General features: G+C 30.9%; 2 protein-coding genes across 2 annotated transcripts; both read left to right on the top strand.

Moving 5' to 3' along the window:
* Positions 1-2,052: 2,052 nt before the first annotated feature.
* On the top strand, positions 2,053-6,479 carry LOC132909101 (odorant receptor 4-like). The gene is made up of 6 exons (XM_060963692.1): positions 2,053-2,312; positions 2,376-2,495; positions 5,379-5,469; positions 5,541-5,674; positions 6,035-6,167; positions 6,237-6,479. The coding sequence occupies exons 1-6, from the start codon at positions 2,095-2,097 to the stop codon at positions 6,282-6,284; spliced, it is 744 nt and encodes a 247-aa protein (XP_060819675.1). The 5' UTR covers positions 2,053-2,094; the 3' UTR covers positions 6,285-6,479.
* Positions 6,480-7,432: 953 nt separating this feature from the next.
* Positions 7,433-10,782, top strand: LOC132909060 (uncharacterized). The gene is made up of 3 exons (XM_060963643.1): positions 7,433-7,846; positions 9,526-9,642; positions 10,044-10,782. The coding sequence occupies exons 1-3, from the start codon at positions 7,697-7,699 to the stop codon at positions 10,203-10,205; spliced, it is 429 nt and encodes a 142-aa protein (XP_060819626.1). The 5' UTR covers positions 7,433-7,696; the 3' UTR covers positions 10,206-10,782.
* Positions 10,783-12,444: the final 1,662 nt, after the last annotated feature.

Genomic DNA, 12,444 nt, shown 5'->3' with positions numbered 1-12,444 from the left:
ATACGATAATTGTTATTCGTGCACTTATTATCGAATTTACTCATTACTTCACGAAGTTTCAACACGGAATAAAATTACGATTACGAAGTTTGTGAAAACAACTAGACACTCAGAATTTCACTGTCTTCGTTGGTCTGTTGCAACCTACTACATTACATTATGTTGCTTTTCACGGTATACCTAAAACTCTATGTTGTCAATATACAATTGTATACCTAAATACCGCTCGTTCCCAACGTCTGTGACATACATACATAATATAAGAATGATAAGACAGCTAATGAGAACACCTGCTGGTTCTTTCTGCAAATGTAGTGATTAAATATTTATGAAGTGCGTGGAGCATATACGTTGCATTAGTGACGTATGATTAACTGTAATTTAAGAATGGGAGCACTTTATCGTATATACATTTTTCATATACATTATAAGGTTTCATTTACAGTGTGTTAGTAATGATCTATAGAGTTGTCGAGCGTTGAGTTGGTTGAGATCAAGCTTTCATCATGAACAGAGCTACATTAGAGACGCGATTCTTGAAAATAACGAAAATATTTGCGAAACTGGGCGGGATTTGGCCAGATCAAAATAAAGTAAAATTTATTTTGTGGGCTATGGTGCATATTACCATGGGATCGTTTGTCGTTGTACAGGTACGTATCTATCAATTTATATAACAATTCAGCAATATTACAACACGACATTGATAACAAAACGTTCCATGATAGTAACGCAAATCACTTTCCATTGCTCCTCTGTTATAGCCGGTATGAAATACAAATAAAATCCATAGATAGTTCTAATGATTTACATCTCAAAACGTAACTCTCGATTTTAAAAGAGCTGTACGCAAACAAAAAAGAAGGAGTCTTGTAGGATCGTGTAAAGAAATTTTCGGATACCGTAGATAATTTTAGGAAGACATGATTAACCCACTAATTAGGTGCCATCATTATTAAAATTTCACACCTAGCGAATTTTTCTTTTTGATACCACTTGGAAAAGAACGTTGTTATTTTTAATAAAATAATGAAAGATAATAAAAACGTTGTATTTGTTTGAAGTTTAAACAATTGATTTCTAAAATAAAAAGATGTAAATGGCATTATTGCGATTATCTTGATAATAGCCCTTAAGGGCTAAAGATAGAGGTAAAACTTATAAATAATTAAGAGTAGACCATTAACTTTAATCCAAGGTAGCAAGAGTCGTACATATAGGTACTTTGGAAGTCGTGATAGAGCAGTCGTCCTTAATAGGTGCGACAATTCTTATGATCATAAAGCATGGTAACTATGTTCTGAACGCTGAAAAGGTAAGAAAGTACTTGTTGGTTATGAGAAGATTCTTTCAGTTTGGATACCAATCTTACAAATATTATAGCTCAAGTCCCTTTTGAATGACATGTCCGAGGACTGGGCAACCGATCGATTGAAACAAGAATTTTCCATTATGACGACATACGCTAATAGAGGAAGCATTCTTGCGATGTTCTACTTTGGTAAGTTGAAATATGTACTTGCAAAGGTTAATCGCAGTTTTAGTTGACAATCTCATTATTATATAACAGATTGATCTGGCTAACATTCATGTAGATAAGTAAAATGCCGCGATTATTCAATAAATGCATAAGAAAATTTGAAGGGTTAATATTGAAAACTGTTGCCTTTTCGATGTAATAATATGTAATGAATAGCAATCCGCTGTTGTTTCGTGGTATTTTTATTAGAAGATAAAATACTTGACAGGAATAATATAAAAGGGCGCCGACTGTCCACACTGTTCATTATTTTACATTTTGTAATTTAATTAATAGAATACGAATGTTTATGTATTAATGGAAACCTCAGAGCTGCTAAAATGCACGAAATGCACTTAATATGTAGAAAAATAGAAAATGTCCAAAGAATAGCACTCAATGCTCTGCAATTTCATGAGTTACACAAATCTTTTTTTATGTCCTAATGTTTTACATACGTTTGCAACAATAGGTATGTATTTGCATAAATATCCGCAGTGAATTAAGATAGTAACCATTTGTTTTCAGTAAATGCGTGTATATGCGCATTCCTTTTTGTACAACTACCATGGACAATGCGTCTGATACACATAATAAAACCACACAATACATCGCCACCCATGTTATACACTATACCAGCATACTATTTTGTCGAGGATGACCTCAAATATTATTACTATATTCAAATATATCTAGGCCTCGCTATATATGTGGTGCTAATCGTGTTCGTTAGTTGTGACACTTGTTACATGATCCTTGTGCAGCATGCTTGCGGACTGTTGACTGTGGCTGGGTAAGCAAATCGAAAATTTCCTCCATATTTCAAATATTATCGAATAAATTGCACTGTTTCTAGGTATCGCTTCAAGAATGCTATCAACGACATTTCTTTCAATACGAAGATTTCTGAAAAAAAGGTGAAGGAGACATATGACAGAGTACGCTTCTCTATACAGGGGCACCAACGGGCAATAATGTCAGTATTAGCCAGCGTCTCTAACTGTTATAACCAGGGACAGTTATAAACAAAACGACTAAAGGTTGCAATATAAGAATTAGTAGATAAGTTTATCTGGTTTTGTTTACGAATACCCGCAATAGATAATCAATATAAATGTGGTTGCCGATAACCATTATAACTGGAAGAATTCTTTTTTAGTTACCGATAAACATTATCGACTAACGAAATTTTTCTTACTTACCGACTACCATTATAGATGAGAGAATTCTTTTTTGTGTACCGATATCCATATCGGTGATGGAATTTTCTTTTTGGTTACTTGCGACTATCGTTAATTTTTATTAACATTTGGATAGAAGAGCTTTAACCTTTTAGGTACAAAGCGCCACTATAGTGGCTTTCGCGGATGTCATCTTATATTACGACGCGCCACTATATTAACTCACCTTACTGACTCATTCGCTCATCGTTTGAACTAAATGATCTTTTTCATTTGTTTTGCCTCACACTTCTCTTGCTGTCAAAACGTTTTATAACAGTGTTAACAATATATAGACAGAATATATAGTCTTTACGCCAGTGTCAGGTATTAATTGTTGCTTCTCGTTAATATAAATATACCATTATTAGATGCTCTTATTAACATGCCAATCCATACCCTTATAATTTTTTAGAATCTTCAACCTCAAAATGTCGCTTCAAAATAGAAAACGAAGAGCAATTTGAAAAACACTATCGCGCTATGAGTGTGAAAATTGTGACGTGGATCTATGTGGTATCATGCTTTAAAATATATTAAACTCGATTGTATTATTAATTATTAAAGTAAATTATTAAAGTTAAAGCATATGTATCATATCTTTAAGAAGAATTATAATTTAGTAATCAAACAGTTCGTTACGATGTGTTAGAGAACAGCATTATCCGTCATACATTGCAGTGCTGTATCATTTACGCGTAATTCGCATCAAACTCTGTCATACAAAGAAACAGCTCCGCGCAAAATTCAGCCGTACCTAAGGGGTTAAATACAATCCTCGATCACTTATGCGGAATGAAAGTAGGTCAACCTTGGTAGCGGGTTACACAGGGATCCTTAAATCGAACGATACATGGGCGGCAGCTTACCTCTTACTCATTCGTGATGTTTTGCAATATCTGTCTACTCACTAACATCTATAACAGCATATCGAAATCCATCTCATGAAATTTTCGAGTAGTTTCTTCTAATCCTTCCCCTTCATAAATAATTAATATTTATACAAATTTAACACAGGCATCACGATCATCCCGTTCGTGAGTGTCCAGAGGGGAATCACACCCACCGTGAGTGTATTCCCTGTTAACGGAAAAATCGTAACGAAAATGGCAAAAGTTTTATATTACAGTAAATATAATTTAATACAACCCGCACTGTACACATTAGACACCTAAATCACTCGTATTGGAAATAAATAAAAAAGATTTAAAAAATAACACAGAATACAAAAATAAAGGAAATAAAACGTTCAAAGAACTAAAAATGAAAAGGTCTAAAGAAATCTACATCAGAGTAACTTAAACCTATACTAAATTTACAATTAAGTGCAATTTTATGTTTGTACAATTCCCCGTAATATTTCTCTTAGGTTTTCGAAATGATTCTGTCCTTCCAGAACTGTTTTATCCTCCTATCAAATTTCTAAAATCGTTAAAATATGTTACGTAACAAGGTAGTAGTGAAGAGTTCATTCAGAAAAAGATTTATGATATTTTTCGCCGACGCTTTCGTTTTCTTTGTATCATTTTCCCGAAATTAGCTAGGGTTAGTTAGATATCTGAGGTACCTTTTAGAAGCATCGTTGGGTATGCGTATTGAAAAAATGAACAAGCTCCTAACCAGATGTATTTAAAAATGATTAAACTGCCTTGCAAAGATAGTACTATTTATTACAACGAAAACGAAAACTTAAAAAAGCTGTTCAATGCGATAAATGCAATTTTTCATTTCGCTGCATTTGTATTAATCTGTATTATTACATATTACTCTATAAAATAATACCTTTATTAGTCCTTCTAGTATAAGTTTAAATAATTGCTTTTGTAGTTTCTTTTGTTTCAGTTTTTGTTTCATGTGTATGTATGTCAATATTGTAATATGTAGTGATCAGTAATTTGTGTGGAAAATGTGTGTGGTTCATGCAAGACAGCGTTCGACCACTTTTAGTAGTATAATGGTCGTCGGGAATCAAAATGAAATCTTTTTATCCATAATGATCATCAGTAACGAAAAAAGAATCCTCTTATAAATAATGGTTATCGCTAAAACAAAAAAAAACGTTGATTATTTATAACGGTTATTTGTAATACTTAAAAATTATATATTTTTATCGTTTATTTTTTTGAAAAATTTATTCAAGATTTAGTGATCGCTGCTTGTTATTTAAACGATTTCATTTATTTATTTTTTTATTTATTTTTTTCTCATAAATCTTAAGGATATATTTTTTGTCTCTGGACTTATAATGTAAATTGAAAAAAATATGATATAAGAATTCATATTTTAATTTTAATGACTTGTGCGAATAACCATGATAAATGATTTAATTATTTTCGGTTAATGTTAACCATTATTGGCGACGGAAATTGTTTTTGGTTACTTTAGATAATTAATTTTAACCATCGTTAACATTGAATTAGATAAATATCCTTTATAATTTCAGTTTTTAATAAATCTTTTGAATGTTTGGTAATAATTATCTCCCATTTAAACAAAAATTAATCCTCTCACAACTTTTTAAGCGACTGATATTTTTTGGCCCTATTTCGGTATTACGTTTTCATTTCTAATTATGTATTTTTCTTAAGTACTTCTGTTGTAATCAAGAAATATTTTCCTTGATTTTACTTGTAAAACAGGTTTCTGGAAAAAATTGAGAGCGCACACGTTACATATCTTTTTATGTGTATGGGTATAATAGTCTTGTGCGTTAGTATTACGATGGTACAGGTGAGCTTCTTTTAATCGACTTTGTATCGTTGAATATGATTCGTCAATGGACTATCATTGTTTGAAATTAGATCGCTACGATGGAAATATGTATGGATTTTTACAAGTTTACCAGCTTTCTGATTATTCAGTTCTTGCATCTGTTTTACCTAACGATGCAGGGTCAGTTTGTCATAAATTCGTCCGATGAGATTTACGATGCAATGTGAGTATAACATATATTATAACAGCATTCTCATTACTTGTAATCTTATCAATCACTTGCTTGGTTTATTAATAAAAGAATAACAAATTATGACTATACATGTGTTTCTATACAGTGTAAAAGCATTGTAAGTAATTTGCTAGTTCTTTTATTCATTTATGATTTTTCAAATTGTCCTCTATAATTTTCCTTTTGTAATTAAAATATATATAAAATAATCATACTTGCTATTGAGTCGTGTAAACAAGAAACTTCTATTTTATTTTCGCTTCATTCGAATGGATGTTTGTACGACTGAAGTGTTTATATTTAACCTTTATTAATATAATATTAATTTATAGATTATAATGAAATTCGTAGATACGAGGCATCATGGTACAAGATGAATGCAAAAACGCAAGCATTGTACATATTAGCGTTGCGGCGAAGTCTAACTCCACGCTATTTAACTGCCGGCGGTTTAATACAATTGAACATGCAAAGCTTTTCAGAAGTAATGTATCAATAATGTTATCTTCAATAATTACAACACATCAGCTGTAACAATATTGGTAAATTTCAGGTGATAAAACTATGTGTTTCATATTATACAGTGTTGAGATCGACTTGAAAAACGGATCGATATTCAGTGATTCACAGTAGATGCATTATTGAGAGCGATCGTTTTATCAATATCACTACGATTAATGTTGTAAAATAACTTAATAAAACTGTTCTTATACAATCTCGATACACGGTATACATACGAGTATTATTGAAATAATCCATTAGAAAATAACAATTTTGTTTCTACGTACAGAAACATATAAAATATCTGGACACTTGTGGAAACTTTTTGTGAATATATTATGTGTACCATACGCAACATTTTGAAATTTCATTCACGCTGTTACGAATCTTAACAATCACGATTACATTCATAAAATTTTAAGTCTATATAAAGATATATAATGAATCTATATAAAGTCTATATATAAGTCCATATAAAGATATATAATGATGATATATAATATAAAAAAATAGTCTATATCATGATATACATATATATTAGGCTGCATATTAATGTTATACTAAATATTTGTTTGCAATAAACTCTTTGTAATTCCATATATATATATATATTTTTAAATTAGTTTCAGATGTTACCAATATGTTCCGTTACAATGCTAATGAAATTCCAAAATGTTTCGCATAATACGAAAAATACATGCAGAAATTATGTACGATTTAGCTTCTGTGAGCAATCAGTTTTGGCATTTTTTAAAGTAATACGGTAGCACCAGTAACAATAAGAAAAATATTAGTATTAATCATGATAAGTGGTTGAATATTCACACACACATTAATCTCGTTGCAAATATTAATCTGGAATGTGGTAGTAGAACAGCTTTAAGTATGAAGCTCGCGATAATTTTTTGCGGAGAGAAGACAGACGGAAGACAAAACGTATTTTGACTATTTGTGGCTCGATGATGAAAATAACGAGTTCAAAATATGCATAGTTCACTTTGATATTCAGCTATACTTTATCCTTTTACGTGTCATGGCCAGAAAGCTTTTCCATGCTTTTAATAATTCAAATTATTTCACGGTATATCCATACTACAGTATCTATTCTTTTTAAGTCAATTTTTATTAATCGTAATTGACCTTTCAAACAAAATAGCTTCGAGAATAATGCTTCGAAATGGTTTCTTCTTTTTTTGTGAAAAACGATAAGAGTACACATCGATCAACAGCTAATGCTTCGACCAATTATTTACCATTGTTAAAGGTATACCATTGTTAGAGGCACAGACTTAACAGGGAGGAATGAATAATTAAATAGTCATTCTATTTTACGAGGGTCACGATAGCAGCAAATACGCATTATTTACGAGCGTCATTCCGATAAATTTTTATGACCGAAAGGAGGTAGGAGTATACACGTCAATTTCAATCATTCAACAAACTTCTCTTCCATTCTTCACTTGTCAGTCGTACATACAGCTGTGTAATATCGATGCCATTTTTCATTTTACTATGAACAAAACGACGATAGAAAAAACGTATCTGAAAGTAGTGAAGACATGCAGTATGATCGCCGGAATTTGGCCTGATCAGAGTAAATTTTCGAAACTGTTCACACGAATAATTATATATATCATTAGTTTGTTATCGCTTGTTACACAGGTACGTAAATATTAATTTATAATCAACTGTACTCTATAGAAACTTTGGTTTATTGATGTATATTTATGTACCTACTATACTAATAAACGCACTGCATTAGTAATCACACACAAGCATTGTGCTGTTCCCCGAATTTTTCGCAAAATTCTAAATTTTTTTAATGCGCTATGTACAGTGAATCCTCAAAATATTCGCACACTAACGCACATTTGATTCTGACGTGTTGTAGCTCTGTTAATAAATTCTGTAAATACATGTTCTTATTGATAGATCATTTATTGTATTAGCTTGTCCTAGAAGTTTCTTTCGCTTTATAAGGAAATAACAGATGTCTTTTTGTTTTATATTATTTTATTGAATTATGCACGATCCATTTTGTTCTATTGAAACAATACAAACATAATTCAATAAAATAATATAGAACAAAAAATGTTATGTATCTATTATTTTCTTATAAAACGAAAAAAACTTTTGCGATAACCTAATACTTTGAAATCTGGATGAAGCTTCTTAGTTAACGTAATATAATTTAACAATATTAAAAATTAAGAGAGATCGTATTCAATTTAAGTGTGACAAAAATGTTCGGATACATCGCATTTCTTGAAAGCGTTTAACTCGAAACATAGCGTTTCTTTATAAACGGATTTCATCAAGTTTGTTACTGTGTTGTCAGTTGGTATACCGACTTAGCGAGAAGGCAAGAATATTTTGAGAGTGCAAAAATATTTACATATATATTTACAGAGTGCAAAAAATATAGGCACACAGATAATTCGTCGGTTACTTTCGGCAGACATTTACGGCTCGAATGAATGAAACATGGTGTGATCTGGCGGGATATAGCATTGAATCCAAAAAATTTGCAATCCATCTTTAAATTTATTGATGGATGTATGTTCTGGTACTGCATTTCGAGCGGGCTGTAGAGAATCTCGTTTTTATTGAAGGTATTATGGACAGAATTAAACATTAGCATTTTTTAAGTTTATTGCAGTGTGCCATTAAAATAGGAATTTAAAGTACACGCTAATTTTATCAGGACAATGATGCCAAATACATTGCTTTATAATTATTGCTTTAATTACTATAATTACTACATATAACTACTATAATTACTTTAGAATTATTCTTAAGTCGTACGCTCCTTAGCCCCCAGATTTTAGTTCAATAGAAAATTTATAATTTAATCGTAGAATGAAACATCAATAGCAAGCAGAAAAGAACTGAGAAAAGATCGCAAAACAAATGAGAAAAAACAAACGCAGGGTATCTTAAAAAAATCATATTTAGTATTATGATTAAAATTATTATTATTGATTATTAGGAGGTTATTAGAAGAAGGTTATTAAAAGGTCGTTAAGATTATTAGTATAATTAGATTATGGAACGATTAAAATGTGTAATAAAATAAAAAGGCTATGTTACTAAATATTAGAACTATGAACATTGGTTATTAAAAATTCATTTACTTCTTTCTATTCACTTTTATTTCAAAGCAAAATATATGATCTACCAATGAAAACAATCTCGAATTTACTCACCAAAATTAAGAATGATATGAAACGTGAAAATCAAATATGTGTTAGTACTTGAATATTTTTTGGATTGACAATGCCTATTAGTGCGAGAATTTCTTTTTTTAATTAATTTTTAAATTAATCGATCATTGATTACAGATGGCAAACGTAATATGTTTCTTTAGCGTAAATACGCTAATAGAGCAGGTGTGTTTTTTTAATGCGATACTCGGGGCACTGATAAAACAAGGGAATTACATTATCAACGCTGCAGAGGTAAAGAAACTGTTTGTTTCATTTTTCATTTTCTATTACTACTCAATCATATTACGTTTTATGTAAAAACCACACTGTGAAATATAGTAAGTTGATTCTTGTTGAGTTTCCCACTTTCACGCCATTCGGAGATTACAAAGAAGGATTTTGATATGAAACATTTGACAAAGTGTATAACCTGATAAATTCGAAGTTATAAGCGTTATCAAAATGATGACGATAAATCCAAAATGTTCTTTAAGAAATAATACTATTTGAACACGATTAATATTAGTCTGCATATCCATTTAATGTGTGCTAGCAAAAATATTGCTGTATAGAAAAAATGAGAAGTACGACCTATCGAGTTTTTCATATCTTTATATATATCTATTGATTGCACGAGATTGATTACATTGCAGTACAAGATGTTATTTAACGCTATTTGGAAGGATTGGTCAACCGATAGACTAAATGATGAATTGGATATTATGTTCGAGTATGCCAAAAAGGGAGCATTCTTTTCTTGGTTGTATTTCGGTAGGATAAATCATATTGAAACTTCGTCTTTTTATTCATTATAATTATAATTCATTCTACACATCGTTGCAATCAATTTACAGGAGTTTGCATTTGCTGTGCTATAAGTTTTATTCAATTATCTTTGACGCCAATTATTTTGGATATAATTTCACCAATGAACGAAACGCGAGATTTAATGTACATTTTTCCAGCTTATTATTATGTCAATGACCAAATGTATCGTACATTTATAAGCTTCCATATGATATGTACGATTGTTTCAACATGTCTCGTGTATATTGGCTGCGATACGAGTTACATGTACATTGTACAACACGCTTGTGGTCAGTTAGCAGTGGCTAGGTAAAAAAAGAAATATCACTTCGATCAAATAATTTTAGTTTGGAATTGCAAGGAATATACATTTTTTCTCAGACATCGTTTCAAGAATGCGATTTTAGATTTTTCTATTGTCAGTGAAACGAGTGTCGTGCAGGATAAGATTTACGAAAGAGTGGTTCATTCGATTCGAGGACATCAATATGCTACAAAGTCAGTACTACAATTGCCAAAATATTTCTTAGCTAACCATTTTTAGCTTATTTTTTATTCCCTTCAAACATATTTCCAATAATCTTATTTCTTGAAAAGCGGTTTTCACCACCGTTTAAAAGTAATATTCTTACGAATAAAAAGATTTATTTGTTTTATTAAAATATATAATTGAAACAGTATAATGTGACGTATTCTTTTAATTATTGATAAATAGTGTCAATGATTTTATTTCATTAATTGAACATTTGTGCTATGGCACAACAATTGCTTAACACGTATTCTTGAAAATTCTCAAACAATATCCAGAATAATCTCAATACTTTTGAGAGAATTTGAGAGAATTTATGTACTTGCATGTGTCTTACATGTATATTATTGAATTTTTTATTGACGACGGTCTACTGGTCCGGTTTTAATGATCTCAAAGCAGTTACCTAAGAACTATTCAAAACAGTCATTCCGCTTATCTTTTCATCACCGTTGCTTTGGGAATGACAACTCTTAGCGTTACATTAGTAAAGGTGAGCTTTTCAATTTAAAAAATCACACTGTTCGACATCAATTCGTAATTATTCATAATTATTGTTCTTCAAAACAGGTTGCATCACAAGCGAATGTCTCTGGGCAACTTATCAAGGACATTGTATTTCTCTTGTCTCAACTGGTACACATATTTTTTTTTTTATTACAAGGACAATTCGTACTGAATGCAAACGATGAATTTGCCGAATCGATGTAAGTAATTTCTAAATATGAATAGAATATACGTTGTCCTAAGTACTTTGGTTTTAGAAACCATTACACGTGCCTGTACATTTTTCTTCTAATTCGCGAGGTTATGAAAATGTCAATTATAAAATTGTCTGGAAATCATTTTTTGTTACAGTATCATACGAATAACACGTCGATCTATCAAACCTGCAAGATTCCTTTATTTCTATTGTGTTGTTAATACTAAAATTATGAATTGAATTAAATCCTTCATTATCATTATCCTAAATGAACAACTTTTTTTACTGAATTATGACTACTTATTTTATGAATAACTTTGTTTACAGATATAACACGTTCTGGTATAATACTAATACGAGAACGAAACTGTTGCTTGTATTAGTACTAAGAAGTTGCTCAAGTGCTCCTAATCTATCAGCTGGAGGACTGCTAGTCTTCAATTTGAAAAACTTCTCGGAGGCAAGTATCAGAGATACTCAGAGATATCTTCAATCCACAATTATTGAGTTAGCAAGTAAGTTATTGCGGATTTTGTTAATACTATCTCTAATGACAAAATCCGCAATCACTTAGTTGCCAACCCGATAATATGGAAATATTTGAAGAATATCTTTTTTAAATCAATGTACACGAGATCGTATTTTTCAGATTCTGAAAACATCTTTTTCATATTTCACCGTACTAAAAACCACGTGAAGTATGTAACATATCCGACAAAGGCGATGGAATCAAATTCCAGAATGAATAAAGTTTTACGGATGAGATACGCATTTAATCATGGTATTCTCTGCTTTTCAACCACCGAGTTCTTTTTATTTTACACCCCTACAGTATAACACTTGGTGAGAAAATGATATGAAATTTTAGAATATCTAGACAACGGGAATTTATACTGCGTTTGAGTTTAAGTTCTCAAATTTTAATCACTTCACATCAGTCATAAAAGATATAACCTAGCAAACACGAAGATGGCACCCCACTGGGGGTAGCCACCCACATGCTATATTTATTTTT

This window comes from Bombus pascuorum, chromosome 7 (assembly GCF_905332965.1).
Source record: "Bombus pascuorum chromosome 7, iyBomPasc1.1, whole genome shotgun sequence".
Lineage (NCBI taxonomy): Eukaryota > Metazoa > Arthropoda > Insecta > Hymenoptera > Apidae > Bombus > Bombus pascuorum.
Note: the sequence above shows the minus strand (reverse complement) of the source record. Positions and strands in the feature narration are given on the sequence as shown.